This window comes from Euprymna scolopes, chromosome 12 (assembly GCF_053919585.1).
Source record: "Euprymna scolopes isolate OS-2025 chromosome 12, ASM5391958v1, whole genome shotgun sequence".
In the NCBI taxonomy this organism is placed as follows: domain Eukaryota; kingdom Metazoa; phylum Mollusca; class Cephalopoda; order Sepiida; family Sepiolidae; genus Euprymna; species Euprymna scolopes.
In genome coordinates, this window is record NC_136493.1 from 54065768 (window position 1) to 54088699 (window position 22932).

General features: G+C 32.0%; 1 protein-coding gene across 2 annotated transcripts in view; it reads left to right on the top strand.

Annotated features, from left to right (window-relative positions):
* LOC145291285 (corticotropin-releasing factor receptor 2-like) overlaps positions 1-22932 on the top strand; it is a 641903-nt gene that overhangs the window by 538271 nt on the left and 80700 nt on the right. For both annotated transcript variants that reach the window (XM_080136936.1, XM_080136935.1), the window contains exons 5-6: positions 2103-2230; positions 3080-3206. In XM_080136936.1, coding sequence (XP_079993062.1) covers positions 2103-2230; positions 3080-3206 — 255 coding nt within the window. The remainder of the gene's footprint in view (positions 1-2102; positions 2231-3079; positions 3207-22932) is intronic.

A 22932-nucleotide genomic window follows, 5' to 3' on the forward strand; every position in this document is an offset into this window, starting at 1 on the left:
ACACAATAAATTCATAACTTAACTCTTCCTTTCAGTCAGGTTACCCGCCGCTGCTCGTGCACCCAATAATGCTTAACCAGTATAGTTGCCCGGCCTTACTCAGTGTTTCAAGTGTCTTAATCTCCCCCAAATGGTGAGCTCTACCACTCCCAGAGGCGCTCACGCCACATAATATATATAATATAATGTTGTTATGGAACAAAGGTTATGTTTATCAAATGATTGGTTTCTAGTCAAGAGGAATGTAAAAAAAAACTTTGCAATGATACATCTTCAAACGTACATCAGTTGAAATAATTACGATTCTTAGAAGTATTCTTACAATCTTATCGCAATATATTTGTAAGGAAGCCGCAATAGGCCTACAACCTTCCGCAGACCAGCAGAAAGACCTTCATACGCAACAAGCATGTCAGTAAAGGAAACATGGCAAAAAGTGGCATCGACCAAGCAAGTTGAGAGCCCGTAGCTGAAGACAACAACTGAAGAAGCACTAAAAAGTAATGGATGCAGAATGAGCAAAGACAAAGAAGTCAGCGGTTGCGGGAGAGGAGAAATCGCAGACAGATACAGGATAAGCTTTCACATTCACAACAGACCTTGCAATTAACTACAAACTAATCTGAGACATAAAACTACATTTAATCTTCACCCCGTTATCTGCTGAGACGGCAAAATCTAACGCTTGGCTGTTTCTCTCCTTCTTATAATATATTATGATATCCGGTGGTTTTGTTTGGACGAGTTTATCTGTTTGTATTTCCATGTCCCAATAGATTTTGCGGTTTTTGTTTTCCTGTGCTCTTTCTAGTTTGTGTTTAAACCATTTACCAGTATGTTCGCCAGTGTAGTTGTCTGCAGAGTTCTCAGTGCACTGCCTTTCCCATATAGTCGTGCATGTCCTTATATTCCTTTTGGGCTAGTTTGCTGCATTCACTTATGATGTAGTTTCGTCTCTCTGCCCACAGAGTCTCCGTTTACTGTTTTCTGGTGTTTTATATATTTTATATTTAATGTAGTGGATGCTAATTGCGTTGTTCTGTGCATCTGTCAGTATTGATTTTGGTTTTCTATTCATGTGTCTTTTTCTGAGTCACATCTTGGTGCTTTCAATGGTTCTTTTTTATTATTATTCTGAAATATCGCCCGTGTAGCTCTTTATTTTCCCACTTTTCTTTTCGTGCTTTATATTTGTTTCTGGTTTCATCGTTTCCTGTATTATTGTCCTTGGTGGTGTTTCTCGATGCAGTGATCAATCTTTCTGTGTACTGACTCATGTACTACTACACAAACTAAATCAAACCAAGCATATTTGGCATAAATTTTGCAATAGAATATAAGCATAACAATGAGAGCAATTTAATATAGAATCTTTTTGGGTGAATTAAGTAGATATCCGATGATATCAATCTAAGAAAGTGGATGGATCATGAACTACTATCCTACGCGACATCTACAGCATTTCATGGCAAAACCACGTGGCAGCTGCATCAAAACCTGGATGTATGTCTTGAACGCATATCTACAATAGACAACGTGGACTTGAGTGACCATGGAGAGGAAGATGTTATGTTCAATTTTCGATTTAACCAATGCCATGTTCGAAGTTACGCCGATTTAAAATAAAATGGAGGAAATTGTATTCGTTGGAATTATCACCAAACGACTTTACAATATAATAAATTTCAAGGGTTTATTCAATGCTCAAAACCTTTTCTTACTAATCGCTTACTATTTCAGAACATCCCCTCTTCTTTCACATGTTCTCGTTCGACGAATTATAGCATATGATATCACTTATAGTCCCTTCCTTTCCTTATCTAACATTGGTTTTCTGATTTGACACATATTTTGAACATATTTTTTTATATTATTGGGAACAACTATCTCATCCGACTGACTTTGTTTTATTATAAATGCATAGCTATTTTCTATGATAATTTCAATAGTTTGCCACTCATAGCTAATTATTTTAGAATATCGCTTATATGACTTGATTATGTTCGATGAATCATGGCATTATATATTTCTAACCTTAGCTTCCGTATTTCACATTGGCCCTTTGGTTTGACATATACTTTTTTATTTTATTTCCATTGTAGGAATCCATTGATTTCCACAACAATCCAGATGTTCAACAAGCTCTTCTACTGGCTTACATTTACTTCATAACTAGCACCATTTCACTGATATTATTGGGAATAACCATCGCCATTTTCTGCTATTTTAGGTTTGTACACCATTTTTTACCTTGATGCTTTTTCAAATCTAGTTATGTACTATTAGCAAGTAATCGTGTTTTGTGTTTTTGTCTGTTCGTATGCAAATAGAAAAATGTGATTGGTTGATAAAAAAGGGAATAGGCAGAGTACATATTATTAAGGCAGTACATTTTACGCGAGTAAATTAAACGTAAGTTTAAATCATTTTATGACTGCAGCACCACTTTAAAGAACATTCAAACCATGAACTTTTGGCTAGGATGAAAGTGTAGTATCTCTGTTGCTACTATACTTCACATTTTCTGTAATTAATGAGCGGAGAAGAAATCCTCCTAGAATAAGACAATTATTTTGATTTCAATCTAGTGCCACATTTGGAAGGGTTTTAGTTTTAGTACGTTAAAATTAAATCTTCTTACTTTGCCCTCATTTGGGGTTAAATAAATAGGGACTATTTAAGTGCGTCGGCCATTTTAGTGGCGTGTTAGAATCGATGTAGTGTCTGTTTTGTCTGTATCTTTTTTTACTGGAGTTTGTTTTTTTTTTTGTTTTTTTTACATTTTCCCTTCCATGGTGCCGTTTTGTGAATGTTAGATATCCACCACATAAAAAAAACAACTTGTGTCTAATTTTGTCCCACTGGATAATTAAATAATGATTCTGTAAATATTTTTCTAAAATTTTGTCTTACTTGTATAATGTTTCCATTATGTGATCACGCACAATCATTGTTTCCATAGGAATGATTTCATTAGCTAAATTATTATTTGAAGAGCAGCATTTATAATTAACCCAACTATTTCTTGATTTAAACTTTCAGCTAATCGTGCCATCGTTTCTGCTATTGTTCTACGCAGATCATTGCAGTGCAGTCGCATTTCTATCCATAAAAACCTGGTGGTTTCCTTCATACTACGATGTATTGTTTTTATAATTATGTCAGAGCCATACATCATGAACCAACAAGTGTCATACAGAAATTTGGTAAGTTAACGCAATCTTCTTTGTTGTTCTTTATTCTATAATTTAGTAATGTACAACTAAAAGTATGCTAAATGACATCATATCACGCCACATCCGTTTAAAATATCAATGGATAACGTGATGTTTGTTGCGAATAGTCAATTCAGTTTGACAAAATTGTTAAAACAAACTTGCTTCAGTTATTATATTGGGAAAGAGAACGAAAATGTACACGGAAGAAGATACAGTGATCCAGCTGTACTTAAATTTCTATTTAAATTACGACAGCGCCGCGAAGTATATTCTAAATCCAGAAATACTGATAGAGAAAGCGGTTCTTGTCAGGTTCAATCAAAATCGAAGATGAAATATTTTATGTTAATATCCGTGCAGACCTATTTCTGGTTCGCGAGTGAATAGTAAGTCTTGTGGAAGAGGATAATGGTCATTGAAGAGATCAAATACGATCATCACGTAAAGGGTTTTATTGTAGTTGATGTCGTTTTTTTTCGTGAGATGTTGCTTACTTGACCTTTCGTGAATTTATTAGCTTTATATAGTGCATAATTCTGCATGGTATTACTTGTTTCAGCTTGAGATGTTGCTTGTACAAGTTGTAGATGCGTCATCGACAATAACTCAGACTGTGGCTTTGTTGTTGTCGGGACAATGCAGTGTCCTATTTAGTCTCAGGAGTCCCACTCTCACAGAACTTACATTCTCTTTGAGTAATTAATTTATTTCTTATGACCTGAAGCGATACTAATGATGAATGCCTAAGGGGCTGCTCGGATATTTTTGCATGCCAGTGTGCGTTAATTTTAGTGCACTAGTTTTCCAAACCTGCACATAACCTTGTATAACATTGTGGAGAAAAGTTACCATTTTGAAAAAATACCCTTTTGAATATCAGTTCGATAATGATTTTCTTGCTGTTGGACTGAGGTACGGTTCGATTCAGTTCTAGGAGGTTCACCTTCCGAGGCTTTACCATTTCTCTGAGAAGGGGTAAGTTTATTGCTAATCCGTTGAAGCAATGTTACCGGTGAACGCCGAGAGGGCTGCTTACGTATTTTTGTAGGTTACAGTGTACTTCACCTAGTGTACTGACTTTTCGACACCCACCTGATCTTTCGTCTACTTTCCAACTGGTAAATAATCATACGATTTGGTAGATTTTTATTTGCGGACAAACGGACTCATAATAAAAGAAGCTGCCGTCGTAATCATTTGAATCGATAAAATTAAATATAATTGAAAAAAAAAATCAAAATGTGTCATTCAGAAGATGGTTTTATTTTATTTTTTTTTTTCGTATTTGTCCTCTGGGTAAGTCTAATTAATTTTAAGTTGATAATGCGGTAAAACAGTTTAAGTATTCATTATTTTTATTATACACTCGTAAATGACAAAAATAATTATTTTCACGGAATGGTTCATCATCATCACCACCACCACCCCACCACCAACAACAACACCATCGTCATCATCATCATCATAATCATCTGTTTAAAGTCAGTTTCACATCCTACAATGTAATAGGAATTTGTTTAGAAATTGACTTTCTCCAGATTTTTATTGGTCTCTCTTCTTAAATCTATCCTCATCGTGAAGGTTGCCAACATTCCGAAGTAAAAGTTTTTCCGTAGAACGAACTAGATTCTAATTTATCAGACCCATGTTGATAGTCCGTGCCGTTCACCAATTAGCCACCGTCAACTTCCTAATGCTGATGTTTCTGCTTCAGTAATCGAATGGTTTCTGTTTTCACGTGATGCGTATTAGCAGGTCAATCATAAAAAAACATTTGTCTTAAAACATTCAGCGTTTAATACAATCTATTTGTTGTGTCGGGGACAGTCGTGCTGAAGCCAGTTTTTTTTGGGGGGGGAGAAAAGGAAAGGGAAAGGAAAAGAGTGGAAAATGGAAAGGGAGAGAGAAAAGAAAGGAAGAGGGAAAGAGAGGGGAAACGAAGGGAGAAGAGAGAATAGGCAGTTTTCACTTTTGCTGTACCAGTTTTCTTGGTTGCGTCTTTTTGTTTCGTTTCTGTTGCAGTTTATATATTTCCGGTTAGAATTTATCGCTCATATGGACTGGTTTCCTCAAGATTCAGCTGTTTTTTTAGCATTACCGTTCGTTGCATAATCTCAATCTTACTGTTGATTCTGATTTCTTTTAGTCTTTTGTCCAAGATTTTTACTGCTCCTAAAATTATTTGTGTTATTTTGATTTACTTCCGGTTGCACATTCCTTTAAGTTTTTTTTAACAAGTTCTTTTGAAGTTCTCCAACATTGAAATTGGTCCCTATTTTCTCAACCCACTTGGCAAATACTTTCATCACACTCCATGGGGCTCCCGTCACAATAGGTACAACTTCTATATTTTCCAACTTCCACAATTTTTTTATCTCGCTTTTCAAATTTTGGTACTTTTCGACCTTCTCGTTTTCTTTTTCCTTCACATTCCCATAAAATGGCACTGCTATATCAATGATTACTGCCTTATATTTTTCCCCAACAAAACATAATTTTGTCTTCTTGCTTCAATCACATTATCACATTGGATATTCATATCACAAAATAATTTCACGTTATCATCCCCACCACTCCATCTGAAAGATGCTCCTACCATTTTTCACTGCATTCCAACCCTCTTTTCTTGCATATACTCCAATGAATCTTTCTCGCAAAATTGTCATGCCTTCTCCTACATTCCTTTTGAGTTAACTTTTCACAACTACTGACGAGTTGTTGTACATTCTTACCTTTCTACGTAATTTACACAGGGGACTTTCAGCCTTTTTATCAACGTGATACTTCATATAATTTGTCTTGAGTGCTTGATCCTGCGCGACACATATTAGAGCTTCTGTCCCAACCTTCTAGTTACATTTTCACATCATCCCCAAGTTTTTTTCCGTTGTCTACTACGTCTGGAAGATCTCTACTGAATACATTTTCTTCTACATCCACCTGTTTTTAATTTTTAGTTCATTTATTGCCATAAATTTTTAGTTCATTTATTGCCTTAAATTTTTAATTCGTTTATTGCCTTAAATTTTTAGTTCATTTATTGCCTTAAATTTTTAGTTCATTTATTGCCATAATTTTTTTTCATTTATTGCCTTACATTTTTAATTAATTTATTGCCTGAAATTTTAGTTCATTTAGTGCCTTAAATTTTTAGTTCATTTATTGCCTTACATTTTTAATTCATTTATTGCCTTAAATTTTTAGTTCATTTGGTGCCTCACATTTTTAATTCATTTATTGCCTTAAATTTTTAGTTCATTTATTCCCATAAATTTTTAATTCATTTATAGCCTTACATTTTTAGTTCATTTATTGCCTTACATTTTTAATTCATTTATTGCCTTAAATTTTTAGTTCATTTGATGCCTTACATTTTTAATTCATTTATTGCCTTAAATTTTTAGTTCATTTGGTGCCTTACATTTTTAATTCATTTATTACCTTAAATTTTAGTTCATTTGGTGCCTTACATTTTTAGTTCATTTATTGCCTTAAATTTTTAGTTCATTTATGGCCTTAAATTTTTAGTTCATTTATTGCCATAAATTTTTAGCTCATTTATTGCCTTACATTTTTAGTTCATTTATTGCCTTACATTTTTAATTCAATTATTGCCTTAAATTTTTAGTTCATTTATTGCCTTACATTTTTAGTTCATTTATTGCCTTAAATTTTTAGTTCATTTGATGCCTTACATTTTTAATTCATTTATTGCCTTAAATTTTTAGTTTATTTGGTGCCTTACATTTTAATTCATTTATTGCCTTACATTTTTAGTTCATTTATTGCCTTACATTTTTAATTCATTTATTGCCTTAAATTTTTAGTTCATGTATTGCCTTAAATTTTTAATTAATTTATTGCCTTACATTTTTAATTAATTTATTGCCTTAAATTTTTAGTTCATTTATTGCCTTACATTTTTAATTCATTTATTGCCTTAAATTTTTAGTTCATTTGGTGCCTTACATTTTTAATTCATTTATTGCCTTAAATTTTTAGTACATTTAGTGCTTACATTTTTAATTCATTTATTGCCTTAAATTTTGAGTTCATTTAGTGCCTTACATTTTTAATTCATTTATTGCCTTTAATTTTTAGTTCATTTGGTGGCTTATATTTTTAATTAATGTATTGCCTTACATTTTAGTTCATTTATTGCCTTAAATTTTTAGTTCATTTATTGCATTAAATTTTTAGTTCATTTATCGCCTAAAATTTTTAGTTCATTTATTGCCTTAAATTTTTTATTCGTTTATTGCCTTAAATTTTTAATTCATTAATTGCCTTACATTTTTAGTTCATTTATTCCCATAAATTTTTTGTTCATTTATTGCCTTACATTTTTAATTAATTTATTGCCTTAAATTTTTAGTTCATTTATTGCCTTAAATTTTTAGTTCATTTATTGCCTTACATTTTTAATTCATTTATTGCCTTACATTTTTAGTTCATTTGGTGCCTTACATTTTTAATTCATTTATTGCCTTAAATTTTTAATTCATTTATTGCCTTACATTTTTAATTAATTTATTTCTTTAAATATTTAGTTCATTTGGTGCCTTACATTCTTAGTTCATTTATTGCCTTAAATTTTTAGTTCATTTATTGCCTTACATTATAATTAATTTATTGCCTTAAGTTTTTAGTTCCTTTAGTGCCTTACATTTTTAGTTCATTTATTGCCTTTAATCTTTAGTTTATTTATTGCCTTACATTTTTAATTCATTGATTGCCTTAAATTTTTAGTTCATTTTGTGCCTCACATTTTTAATTCATTTATTGCCTTACATTTTTAGTTCATTTATTCCCATAAGTTTTTAATTCATTTATAGCCTTACATTTTTAGTTCATTTATTGCCTTACATTTTTAATTCATTTATTGCCTTAAATTTTTAGTTCATTTGATGCCTTAAATTTTTAATTCATTTATTGCCTTACATTTTTAGTTCATTTGGTGCCTTACATTTTTAATTCATTTATTACCTTAAATTTTAGTTCATTTGGTGCCTTACATTTTTAGTTCATTTATTGCCTTACATTTTTAGTTCATTTATTGCCTTACATTTTTAGTTCATTTATTGCCATAAATTTTTAGCTCATTTATTGCCTTACATTTTTAGTTCATTTATTGCCTTACATTTTTAATTCAATTATAGCCTTAAATTTTTAGTTCATTTATTGCCTTACATTTTTAATTCATTTATTGCCTTAAATTTTTAGTTCATTTATTGCCTTACATTTTTAATTCATTTATTGCCTTAAATTTTTAGTTTATTTGGTGCCTTACATTTTAATTCATTTATTGCCTTACATTTTTAGTTCATTTAGTGCTTACATTTTTAATTCATTTTTTGCCTTACATGTTTAATTAATTTATTGCCTTACATTTTTAATTCATTTATTGCCTTTAATTTTTAGTTCATTTGGTGGCTTATATTTTTAATTAATGTATTGCCTTACATTTTTAGTTCATTTATTGCCTTAAATTTTTAGTTCATTTATTGCATTAAATTATTAGTTCATTTATCGCCTAAAATTTTTAGTTCATTTATTGCCTTAAATTTTTTATTCGTTTATTGCCTTAAATTTTTAGTTCATTAATTGCCTTACATTTTTAGTTCATTTATTCCCATAAATTTTTTGTTCATTTATTGCCTTACATTTTTAATTAATTTATTGCCTTAAATTTTTAGTTCATTTATTGCCTTAAATTTTTAGTTCATTTATTGCCTTACATTTTTAATTCATTTACTGCCTTACATTTTTAGTTCATTTGGTGCCTTACATTTTTAATTCATTTATTGCCTTAAATTTTTAGTTCATTTATTGGCTTACATTTTTAATTAATTTATTTCCTTAAATATTTAGTTCATTTGGTGCTTTACATTTTTAGTTCATTTATTGCCTTAAATTTTTAGTTCATTTATTGCCTTACATTTTTAATTAATTTATTGCCTTAAATTTTTAGTTCCTTTAGTGCCTTACATTTTTAGTTCATTTATTGCCTGAAATCTTTAGTTTATTTATTGCCTTACATTTTTAATTAATTTATTGCCTTAAATTTATTTCATTTTTTGCCTTACATGTTTAATTAATTTATTGCCTTACATTTTTAATTCATTTATTGCCTTATATTTTTAGTTCATTTTGTGCCTTACATTTTTAATTCATTTATTGCCTTAAATTTTTAATTCATTTATTGCCTTAAATTTTTAGTTCATTTATTGCCTTACATTTTTAATTAATTTATTTCCTTAAATATTTAGTTCATTTGGTGCCTTACATTTTTAATTCATTTATTGCCTTTAATTTTATGTTCATTTAGTGCCTCACATTTTTAATTAATTTATTGCCTTAAATTTTAAGTTCATTCGGTGGCTGATATTTTTAATTAATTTATTGCCTTAGATTTTTAATTTATTTATTGCCTTAAATTTTTAGTTCATTTATTGCCATAAATTTTGAGTTCATTTATTGCCTTGCTTCTAACTAGTTGGTTTTCTTGGAATTTTTCACATTTTGACAAAGCCTTTATTAGTTTTTCCTTACAGTTGGAGATATAAACTTTCAGAATATTTTAATCTTCTTTTACACTTCGCATCCATACTTATTAGTTCTTGTTCCACCTCTTTTCATTTCATATATAATCTATCAACATCACATATAACCTATCGACATCACATATAACCTATCAACATCACATATAACCTATCAACATCACATATAACCTATAGACATCACATATAACCTATCGACATCACATATAACCTATCGACATCACATATAACCTATCGACATCACATATAACCTTTCGACATCACATATAACCTTTCGACATCACATATAACTTTTCGACATCATTCTTTGGGTGAAGAACTCCATTCCTTGTCATCGTTTTGCTTGTTTTCCTGTCCATGTCTTTCAGCTCATTTTCTTTCCATTAAATAATATTCGCCTCATATAAAAGATATAGCTACTATCCATGTGTTTACTGCGGGCGTTTTGTTTTTCCCATAACATCTTGACCAAAGAACCAACAGTAATTTTCTCTTGTGTTCTCTTCCTAATATTCCCTTAATTTTGGCTTTTTTTATTTTATTTTATTTGCTATTTTATCTAATTTAACAATTTATAAGTAATTGTATTATTCTTCTCCAATCTCTTTTCTCATCTTCCTATTCAAACTGTTTTCTCCTTTACTTTCAACAATTTTATCACTTTTCAATTTCAAGGCACCACACTATGTCATGACAAATTCTATACTTATCTCATTACTGAACATTTGAACAATCCTCGCAAGCATACTTAGCAAGTCTTCGTTCTTTGCATACAACATTGCTCATCCATAAATAATAAGTGGTTTACCCGATACTCCTTTCATCACTCATAACACACATTTACCTTTTGTAATATGAAAGACAAGTGTACCATACACAAAACAATAACAAGTGAAAGTATATTTCTTCTTTAACCTCTTTTAGCATTTTCCTATCCAAAAGTTTTATTCCTTCACTTTCAGTATTTTTTCCGTTTTTCAATTTCAAAGCACCACATTTTTTCATGCCAAATCCCTTATATATGCCGTTACTGAACATTTGAACAGTCCTTTCACGCATATTTTGCTAGTCTTTGTTCCTTTTCTTTTCTTCTTCTTCTTCTTATTCTTCTTCTTATTATTATTATTATTATTATTATATTATTATTATTATTATTATTATTATTTGCTGTTCTACTTACTCTATTAAAAATATCATGGTGTGAAGGGTGAACCTGAAATTATATTGTTTAGTAAGTTTGTTTAGGGAGGGTGTTTTGGATGAAGTGCATTCAGGCCTACAAAAACTGTCTGGCATCTTCGTAAGCTTACCCACAGTATGGTCGCTTTAGACGTTTAGTAATAAACTAATCTCTTCTCAAAGAACATGTAAAGCCTTGGAGATTGAACTTGTCTAAGAACCAAGAAAGAATTGTCAAGGGCGTATTCCCGACTGGTAGGAACACCATTAACTTTGTGTGAGTGTTGTACATAAAAGTAATGAATCTTATCATAACGAAAGGTGATATAAAAAAGAGGCTAATCTCGCGAGAAAATGCCTCTGGACGTGATCCAAGATGGCCGATGAAAGTGGATAGTTCCAATAATGGAGCTACGCAAGATAAACTACACGCATTATGATTTTAGTATTTTTGCCAATAACTGTACTTTTATCCTGATAAAAGACTTCCCCTGCGAAATCTATCTTGTCAATATATTTAGAAACCTGATAATGAGACCATTAAATCGTATTTCAGTAGAAAGGAACTTAATCTCTCAAAAGTAAAGGGGATTTTTTTTAACGCAAACTAAATAAAAAGTGAGTGTACTTAGGAGATATAGTATTAGTTTTAATCGATGTGCAAAATAATAATTATATGAATACCGTTTTCTATTGAAAATAGCATGAAACAATGACTAAATTTAAAAACGAATTGGAAGAATTCTGTTAAAATATAAAGGAAAAAAGTTTCTTTCAAGGTCGTTTTTCCTTCATGCCAACACATGTGAAGATTATCAGCTTATACTGAAGTATTTACTGTAGTCATATTACGTGCTGTATTGTTTTACAAGAGTTTAATTCTCTGTACAGCGCCTAATATTACAAAATAGTCACCGATTTGTTACTAAATAGTCTAAATATCACTTAATGTCGGTGATATAACCAGAGCCGATCCTCCCAACACACACGCATATATATATATATATATATATATATATATATAAATATAAATATATATATATATAAATATATATATATAAATATATATATATAAATATATATATATAAATATATATATATATAAATATATATATATAAATATATATATATAAATATATATATATATATATTAATATATATATATATATATATAAATATAAATATATAAATATATATATAAATATATATAAATATATATATATATAAATATATATATAAATATTTATAAATATATATATAAATATATATATATAAATATATATATATAAATATATATATAAATATATATATAGATATATATAAATATATATATATATAAATATATATAGCCAGTAGAGTTTAGTTTCCTAGAAGTACATCCAATGAAACAACATGTGTCTACCAAAATAGTGCTCAATGAGTGAACAGAGCTGGTATATTAATTTTATTTATACAAACATTAATGGCTACATATGTGCATACATGTTTCTGTAATCACCCACGTTGGGGGATTACAGAAACATGTATGCTCATATGTAGCGATTAATGTTTGTATAAATAAAATTAATATATATAAATATATATATATAAATATATATATATATATTTATATATATAAATATATATATATATATATATATATATATATATATATATATATATATATATATATATATATATTAGTCTAAAGACGCTTTGAATAAAAAAAATGCAAAAATAAAAATTAAAAATGCAGTTTAGATTCTCGGGAGGAAAAAAAATCATTTTAACCTACCACAGACTAAGCACTGCCAAAATCCAATTTTTAAAAAGTTTATAATGACCAAAGAGAATTCATTTATATATGGATGAAAAAAAAAATTGTAAATATAAATAGACTTAGCACTTGCATAAGCCGATTTCGCAAAAGTCTTCAATTTTAAAACAGAATTTAACTACATAAGGATGAAACGAGGAAGCCTTAAGTAAAATTTTGTAAATAGAAAACGGGGATCATCAGCTACTTACCATGTAGCTGTTTCGGAGATTTAAAAACAGGACAGCTGTTAAATGCATGGTTCTCCAGTGGATAATACCACTTCACCAATAATAAAATGTAAAATAATACGGTTGCTATTTTTACTAAATTTTATGAAATTTTATTTTTTATGAAACAAATATAAATAAATAAAATATAAAAATATAAAAAGATAAACTATTAATAAGTAAGTTTCAGATTACAAGATCCGTTCTGCGACATGTTAACTAGCATATAAATGCTATGAGAATAAAAATGCATAAAAGCTTAAGTACCTTAGGTACCAGAAAGGCAAATAGATAAGAGGAAGGAAACCTAGCCATACATGTCTAAAAACCCAATATATTGTCTAAAGTAGCTTGGAATAAAAAAAATACAAAAAATAAAAAATAAAGAATGCAGTTTAGATTCCCGGAAGGAAAAAATATTAATTTTAACCTATCGCAGACTAAGCACCTACATAATCCTATTTCTAGCCTGACGAATCCTAGAGTGGATGAAACGCCAAATATTCAGTGTAGCTTAATCGCCATATATATTTTATAAATTACTACCTAGCTCTACCTACGTATTGAGCACTTTTGAAGTAAATACTTAAAGTTTACGCATAAATCTATACTTTCGTATATTAATTTTATGTGAGTAAATGAATTAGTTAGGGTGGTCAAAAAGTCAGGTAACATGTTAAAGGTAGAAAAAACAATATGATCCATTATAATCTCTATTCGTTTAATATTATTTGTTTAAATATTTGAGTGTAATATATAAACTACCCCTCTTGATTTCTGGCTTTGGGGCTATGTAAAGGATAGCGTTTATGGCAAGAAGCCTGATACAATAGCGTCTTTAAAGTTATTTATTGAAGAGGAGATTGCGCGGATATCAGCTGACATGATTACACGTGTTACACAATCAGTGGTTAATCGCTTCCAGCAATTGATATAGAGAAATGGACGACAATTAACAAAATAAACATATTTCATGTTTGTTTCATTTTATATTTCAATGTATGGTACTTAAATATACGTGTATTGCTAATATCGTTTTTTTTTTTTAAATGTTACCTGATTTTTTGACCACCCTGTATATATATATATATATATATATATATATATATATATATATATATATATATATATATATATATATATATATATATACACTAGCAGGGAGAGACAAATTAGCCCTGAATTGAATGAAGACCGTCGAATGTTGCACACTTTCAATACGTTTATTGTAACACAACCCATGTTTCAATCAAATTGATTGTGTGATCCACCGGCAAGAAGCATCACATGACTCCTCGCAGTGTTTTTGAGTCTACATTGCTGTGTATCATCGTTGAGTTGAGCTCTAAACAGAAACATCCATATAGAACACGCCCCTGATTTATTCAAAGAGCTTGCTATTAATTTTAGACGCCGGGCCCTTCTGCTTATGCCGTGATAAATCTTCTCAAATGCACTTTTGATGTTAGGCTGTATAAAGGTGTTAACTTTGGTCAAAATCAGACATTTGTTTGGAATTTTGTGAAAAAAAAAACGAGATGAGAATAATTAGTCCAAATACAAAAAAATAATAATAATAAACAGCAAACTAGTCCGAGAATTATAAGAAGCTTCATCTAAGCTCAAACATGGATTAGAATATGCGGAAGTGATTAATTTATTAATATAAATGGACTAATATATCGTTTAATATCGATTTGAGTTCGCTTCACGCTAGAAACCTATTCTGACATAATCTTTTCTTACATACATATTGTACTCTTATTAAATAAATACGCATTGTGCTCTTGTTAAATAATCGAGCACTCTATTGGATCTATTTCTAGCAAACAAAACTAATATATATATGTGTGTGTGTGTGTGTGTGTGTGTGTGTGTGTGTGTGTGTGTCGGTGTCTATGTCCTTGTCTGTGTGTGTCTGTGTGTGTATTCAATGTATTATATGTATGAATTAGATTTTTAGATTTGAGATGATATTAAATTATTGTCCCACTTAAACAACAGAACATTTCACAGAAGCTAGGATAGCAACATACCGGAAGTAGTTACTTACACCTGAAAGTATCCTATACTTCTATAAGGCCACCATTCGCACATGTATGGAGTATTGTTGTCACATTTAGGCTAGAGCTTCTGCTACCGGTCTCTCCCTCCTGGCCACGGCTCAACAAAGAGTCGCCAACAATAGGTGCTGAACTGTCATTTAAGCTTCAACCTCTGTCTCTCCAAGGAAATGTTGCATCCCTCTGTCTGTTTTACAAGTATTTTTATGGTAGATGGTCCGACGAATTACAAGCCAAGTATCTCCTCGACGTAGGTATTCCCGTCAAACCCGACGAACAGAAAAGTCCCACCCCTGCACAGTAGAGATCCCTAGATGTAAGAAAGTCTTCTACTCCCCAGAACTGCTAGACTCTAGAATTCTTTTCCGGGTTCCTGCTTCCCCAACTGTACTGGCGTGCAGAAGTTCAAGTGTAATGTGCAGAGACATCTGCTGCTCGACTCCGTACATAGAATAACTGCAACTTATGTCCCTGATAGTATCCCCCTACATAAAAGTGACACTGCGCCTTGTTTGAGTGAAAATATAATTAAATATGTGTGTGTGTGTGTTAGAGATAGAGATAGAGAGAGAGAGAGAGAGAGAGAGAGAGAGAGAGAGTTTAAGTAAGCTAATTAGTCAAAAATTAAAAAAGGACGCATAGATAAGCGAAATTCGTCCTGCATAGTAATTTATGGAGTGGAAAATTAATCTTAGATTTATTTTCTCTGTCCCCCCCCCCTCGCCAATATTTCACGATAAACACCCGTCTAGCTGAAATCATTGTCATAAATTTCCCTCACTCTTTATCTGTGCCAAAACCAAAACGTAGATTCCATGAACAAAGCCTCTTTCTTAAAAGTGAGAGCCTGTAGAACTCTGTTCTGTTTGCCTGTTTCCCACCTGACTACAACCTGGATGTCTTCAAGTCGAACATAAACAAATTCCTGATGAACCGCCCCCTTAAGAAAGACATTTTATCAAATCTCCAATACTAACGTACTGTACACGCAATAACCCTTATCCCCGAGTAGTTCCCGAGCCTTGATAAGTGGTGACTACCTTGTAAAAAATAAAAAAAATAAAAAAGCTTATTAACGCTCGCTTCCCTTATTTTGCCCTGAAGTCCTATTTCATGAGCTGTTTTCTGATTTGGAATCTGTTTAACACTCATCATTGGCTAGAATTTGTTTTTATTTTCAAGTGGACTATTTTTAGCTCCTTACCACAAGTAGTCCCATTCTTGTCTGGAGCAATATACATTAATATATACGCTTATAATAGCCACATCATAAGATAAGCACAAGTACATAAAGTTAAGGATAGTAAAATATTTCTATATGTTTTTAAGATGTTAATTGAAAACCCCGAGGGAAAGGCGTACTGGACAACTTGCATTCGTTAACATAGAAGGAACTAAGATCAATTGAGTAGAACAACGTAAATAGGCATAAGAAAAATTAACGATTACATCGCACGTGAACATCGTATATGCATGTCATATATGGAATATACATGTATAAAATTGATTACGACGCTGTTTGCCACGTTACAGCTGCTTGAATAAACATTACCAGGAATTTCGCATTCTGGATTAAATTACTTTTTTCTAGTGTATGTATTCCAATATGGATGGTTGAATCATAGCAGTTATCAGGTCCTTTCAATCGGAACAAAACGTAATTTAGACAGCAAGTTGTGTAGAAACTGCTTCTTCGATTTCCTTTTGATGCCAGATCAACCCCAATAAAAAATTGCCCCTTGGTCAGCATTGCCACAGTGATAATCAAGTAAACTGCTGATCGATGATTCCGTGAAACTGCATTTTTATACTTAATTTTCTAATAATATATATATATGTGTGTGTGTGTGTGTGTGTGTGTGTGTGTGTGTGTGTGTGTGTGTGTGTGTGTGTGTGTGTGTGTGTGTGTGTGTGTGTGTGTGTGTGTGTATAAGCGACAGGCTGGTGTAAATTTAATACACACTCAAGTTAGAACAGCCGACTGTCAAATCGGCGGTTGTAGGTTCGATCGACGGCTAGAGAAAGGTGTATGTCTAGCCGCGCTGATGAGTTGTGATAGAACGAAACAGTACTGTATGTGGATGGCAAATAAAAAGCGCCCCTCTTTGGGTTGAGCGCTTTGCAAATATATTTTCACCCGAGGCGTATTTAAGCAATTAAGCGAACCCCACTATTAATTTGTATGTAAACAAACTTATGGTTTGAGCACTGTAAGCGACGGGCGGGTGTGGATTTAATACACACTTGAGGAGAAATATTTACAGCACTGATTCGTGGCCCGATGGCTAGAACAGCCGACTGTCAACTCGACGGTTGTAGTTTCGACCCATAACTGGGGAAAGGTGTGTGTCTAGCCGCACTGATGAGTTGTGATACAACGAAACAGCCCTGTATGTGGATGACAAATGTATATATATATATATATATATATATATATATATATATATATATATATATTAGACTTTTGAATGTGAGATGATATAAAGTTATTGTCACAATTAAACAACGACTATCTCACAGAATCCAGGAAAGCGACATACCGGAAGTAATTACATAAGCTTGAAAGTATCCTGTACATCTATAAGGCCACCATTCGCCCATGTATGGAGTATTGTTGGCATATTTGAGCTAGTACTACTGCTATTGGCCTCTCACTCCTGGCCAGGGTTCAAAGAAAAGTCGCTTACCTGATAGGTTCTGAACTGTCATCTAGGCTTCGACCTTTGTGGATTGAAAACGTTAGTACGTTTGTTGAATGTTTCTACTCTCTCGCATAAACACGAGAAAGTTTGCCAGCTATATCGAGAAATGGTCAAAAAAGAATATGCAGAGCTTAGCGCTGATGTTCAACCTAACGTGTATAAATGAAAGAATTCAATTACACACACACACACACACATATATATATATATATTCATGTGCGCGTGTATGTGATAATAATAGTCATAATAACGATGATAATATTAATAATGCAATAATAATAATAATAATAATAATAATGTATGCGTGTACACACACACACATATATATATATATACATTAGTGATAATTACAATAATAATAGTGATAATAATAGTCATAATAACGATGATAATAATAATAATAATAATAATAATAATAATAATAATAATAGCGACAATAGGAAAAAGAATAATAATAATAATAGTGATAATAATAATCATAATAATCATAGTAATCATAGTAGTAATGTTAATAACAACAGTACTACTACTACTACTACTAATAATAATAATAATGATATTAATAATGATATTAATAACTATTATGGTAATAATAATAATAATAATAATAATAATAATAATAATAATAATAATAAACTCAATCCTGTATATCTTCATAGAGGGGTACTATAGTATATAGAGTTTGTGAGGGAGAATGAGGGGGGGCTCAGAAAATTGACTTAAATATATGTCGGAAATTGAAATGTGTGGAATCCGAAAAAATAAAATAAAAAGAAGTAAAAGAACTTACGGAAACAAAAACTAACTTCTAGTGGAGGATGCTAAACTGTTCTTCCACCGTGCATACTCACTGTGCCCTGTGGGGAAATGTCTTTGATATTTTTCTATTTTTTATGAAAAGAGTACTCATTTAGCGGTCCCAAATCTTTATTGAGACCGGAGATGTGTGTATTAAGTCTTAGAATGTTTCTTTTCATGCTGTCTTCTTTTTCTCTGTGTCCGAAAGTTGGAGGCTGTAAGTATGCATTGCATGTTGTCTGTGCTGTGGTCTGGGAAGGTGTAGTGCATTGCTATTGTGTGCTGCGTGGATTTGTCCCTAATTGTTTGTTTGTGGTTGTTGAAACGAAAGCGGAACTCTCGGCTTGTCCCCCCCCACACACACACGTAATTACCCTTTGTGCATCTGGTGCAATATATTATGTAAACTACATTGGGACTATCGCAGGTGAGCGGAGGGAGTTTAAATTGAATGTTTGTGCCTGGGGCTGTAAATGCGTCGCTAGTATTAATGTGTTTGCACACTTTGCACATGGGTTTGTTGCATAATTTTTTTCCTAATGGTGTGGAAGTGCTGTGTATTTTTGTGAATGTTAGAAGTGACCTTAGATTTGGGGGCTGTCTTCTTGCATTGAGTGGACGAGTGTTATATATTTTGTTGAGGCTGGGGTCATGCTGCAGTTGTCTGAATACTTGTTTAAAGGGTTTGTGGAGTTTGTCTGTGTTGTTGTTGTAATCAAATACAATTGGTATTTTGGGGGATGATGTGTTACGTTTATATGTGAGTAAATTTAACCTGCTTATATGTTCTGCTTTCCTAATTGATTCTTTAATTATTCTACGGGGTAATTCCTATGAAGGAAGTAGTTGGCCAGAATTCCTACTTGTTTTTCGTGCTCGATCGAGTCTGAGCAGATTCGTTTGACACGTAGGCATTGGATGTATGTAATGGATTTTTTTATGTTGATAGTGGCAACTATTAAAATTAAGGTAACCGTGGTCATCGGTGAGTTTGATGTAAAGTGATGTGGTGATGTGATTGTTTGTGATGTTTACTAAAAGGTCTAAAAATGGGATGTGTGTGGTGAAGTGTTCTGTCGTGAATTTTATGCTGTTGTGACAGCTGTTTATGTGTTGATAGAAGTCCATCAATGCCTGTAGCCAAACGATAAAGATGTCATCTATGTACTTTTAATAGTGTAGTGGTTTTAGGTGGTAAGTGTGAATGTATTTCTGTTCAAATATGTGCATGTATATGTTGGCATAGCTGCAATTTTTGTTACCATGGCTGTGCCTTTAATTTGTAGGTAGTGTTGGTTGTTGAATGTGAAGTTGTTGTGTGTTAAGATAAATTGTATAATGTTGCATATGTCGTTGATGTTTGCGTCTTGTAGATTTTGAGTGCGCAAGAAGTTGTTGCGCGCAGATATTCCTTCCTCATGTGGGATGTTGGAATAGAGTGGGGACACATCCATAGTCACAATAACTGCATTGTTTGGTATGGTTCCTATCCTATTTAAAATTTGTAGATAGTGTGTGGTGTCCTTAAGGTAACTGGAGATGTTTGACAACAGTGGGTTGGGAATATTGTCTATATACCCCGAGATGTATTTTGTGGGTTTCCAATATCCGAAACGATGGATCGGCCGGGTGGTACTATTCTGAGGAGCTTAGCTATGCGGTATGTTTCTTAGGTTTCGTTAATCGGTACCTCAGTGTTTACTGTGTTTCCGAGTGAGAGGTGCGTGAGTGTGTCGCTAACTATTTGGGGGGGTTTATGGAGTTTGGGGATAGTGTAGAAGACAGCTGGGTTTGGATGGTCTGGCACTAATTTCTCAATAATGGTTCTAGTGCTATGGTCTAGATTGCTAATTAGGTTGCTAAGTTCAGATTTGAATGCGAGAGTGGGGTCAGTGGGGAGTAATTTGTAGAATTCCTTGTTTGCTAGTTGTGTGTCTATTTCTGTTATGTAATCGTTAGTGTTCATGATGGTGATTGCTCCACCCTTGTCCGCTGGTTTTATGCTTATAAAGTGATTGTTTCGTAATGATTGTATTGATTGATGTTCATCCTTTGTTACATTATAATTGGTGTTTTTGTGAAGGTTTTCTATGATGAACTTGTCTAGATGTTTTTTGACTGCGATGTTGTGTGCGTCTATGTTTAGATTGCGTCCACTGGGGGTGCTCAATGTGTCATTTTTAAAGTCCTTTCCTGTTTGAATGAGACAGAATTGGTGGTTGCACAGAAGTATAATATATATATATGTGTGTGTGTGTGTGTGTGTGTGTGTGTGTGTGTGTGTGTGTGTGTGTGTGTGTGTGTGTGTGTGTGTGGCTAGTGGGATACTGCTCTATTATTAAGAATTATCAAAAATGTATGTAACATTTTATTTAGCGAAATATTCTATTGATATATGTATCACAGAAGATCAGGATCACATCGGCACCATCTGTTTCAAATTCTTAAAAGTATCCAATATTAGAATTTGAAACCGACGGTTCCGATGTTATTTGGCTATTCTGTAATAAATATATAATAAATATATATGCTTGGCATTCACCTATAAATAGTCAACACTTACCAAAGCCAGATACCACTTATTGATAAAAGTTTTAGTTTGAATATTTGTGAGGACATCCTGACATTGGCTTTGAAGACAACCAAATTGCAATTTGCGAGATATAAATCACACGGCAATATGTTCCAAAGATGGGAAGATCTGTACAAAGATATTGTGTTTGATGCTAAGCACATTGAGGTAGAAAGGAAATGTTTTGTTTGGTGTGGTAGGAGACGACTTACAAAGAGGAACTGGAGATTTGCTCTCAGTCAATGAATTTCCATTAATATAACGGCAGAGTATAAAAAAAAATTGCAACGTCTCTTTTGTGAGAAAGATATTGCTCCGAAAACAAGACATTAAAACTAAGAATGTTAAAACTCTAATCTTATATATATATAAATGGTGTTACGATAATTTTGTCGCCCTAAACAAAAGAACACTACAGATTTATTTTAAAACTTTTATTGAAAAAAAAATCAATTCAAGTAGGAGAGCTGACATATATTTAATGTAGCTGTTTTCATTCTCAATCGCTGCCTCGATACGGGCCCGGGACTGGGAGCATGTCTATTCCATTCAGAATATTGAGCAGCTTTTCATTATTATATGTGCACTTCATCGTTATCCCAACAAAAAATTTAAAAAATAAAAGAACGAATGCAAACCCGACAATGTACCCCCCCCCGAAAGAAGAAGTACGTGACAAACTCTCCACCGGATATTTCGCCAGAAGGGATACGAAGAGAAGCTATTCTCCGGATATTGAACGCCTTTTTACGACTATATTTCAGTTTCAGCGAATTTCTTTTATGCTACCTCAGTCTAGAAAGATTTGTTTTACGGTCTGTTGCAACGAAAACAAACTGTATATAATTCAGTTTTAAAAATACCAAAGTAGAATTTGTGTTAACCGAAATACACGTTTTTTTATGTTATAAAAATGATGAATTAAGACTTACTGTGCTATTAAAAGAAAAGAAAATTAGCAGTTTCGATTTCAAAAAATGTGAAGAAAAAAACTGGCAAAAAAACGTAAATGAAAGTTTTTTGTTTTACCCTGCCCAAGCATAAAGGCCTATCTATAAAATCAGCTGTAAATATTTTATAAAACAAGGGCGCATTTTAAATAAATTGTCTTTAGCACAATTGAACCCTCAAAGTTGATTGTTGTACGTTAAACTGTGACTCAAGTGACTATGTAAAAATAATTTCATAATATCAATAGTTAGTTCTTTGATAAGACAGGGGTGCGTTCGAAATGCATATTTCTGTTTAGAGCACTACTGAATTATGGTTCTTAACTTTTGCATTTTAAACATTATTTACTAATATATAATAAAATCAACAGTTGATTCTCTACAGTGAATAGTATACTACAACGACTTGTGGACTAAGTCACTGCGGAGAATCATGTGAAGCTTCCTTCTCGTGCACTTCGAGTGGTTCCCTAACTAATGCAGGTAATCTATCGATTTGATTAAAAAGTCGGCGATTTTACCCATTTCGATGACCACAAAAGTATAAGAGAGTGCAAAATTATTTTGCTGGTAAGTCAATTAATCTCCTATAATCGTTGAATCAATTTGCTTTCTTTAATTCGCAATAGCACTTATGTTATTTCGGGGATTTAATACAAAACGGTATAATAAATCATGATACTGCGGCAGTGTTGATCAAAAACCACCTCCCTTAAACACAGAAGCAAGAATGTTCCATGTAATGGATCTAGTCCTTTGCTTCAGCCGAATTAGGCTAACCTATTCATATGTATTATTTAATTGGAATTCATTATTGAGATGAGTATTATTTATATTAATTCATTTATTAGGAACTATTATCTTA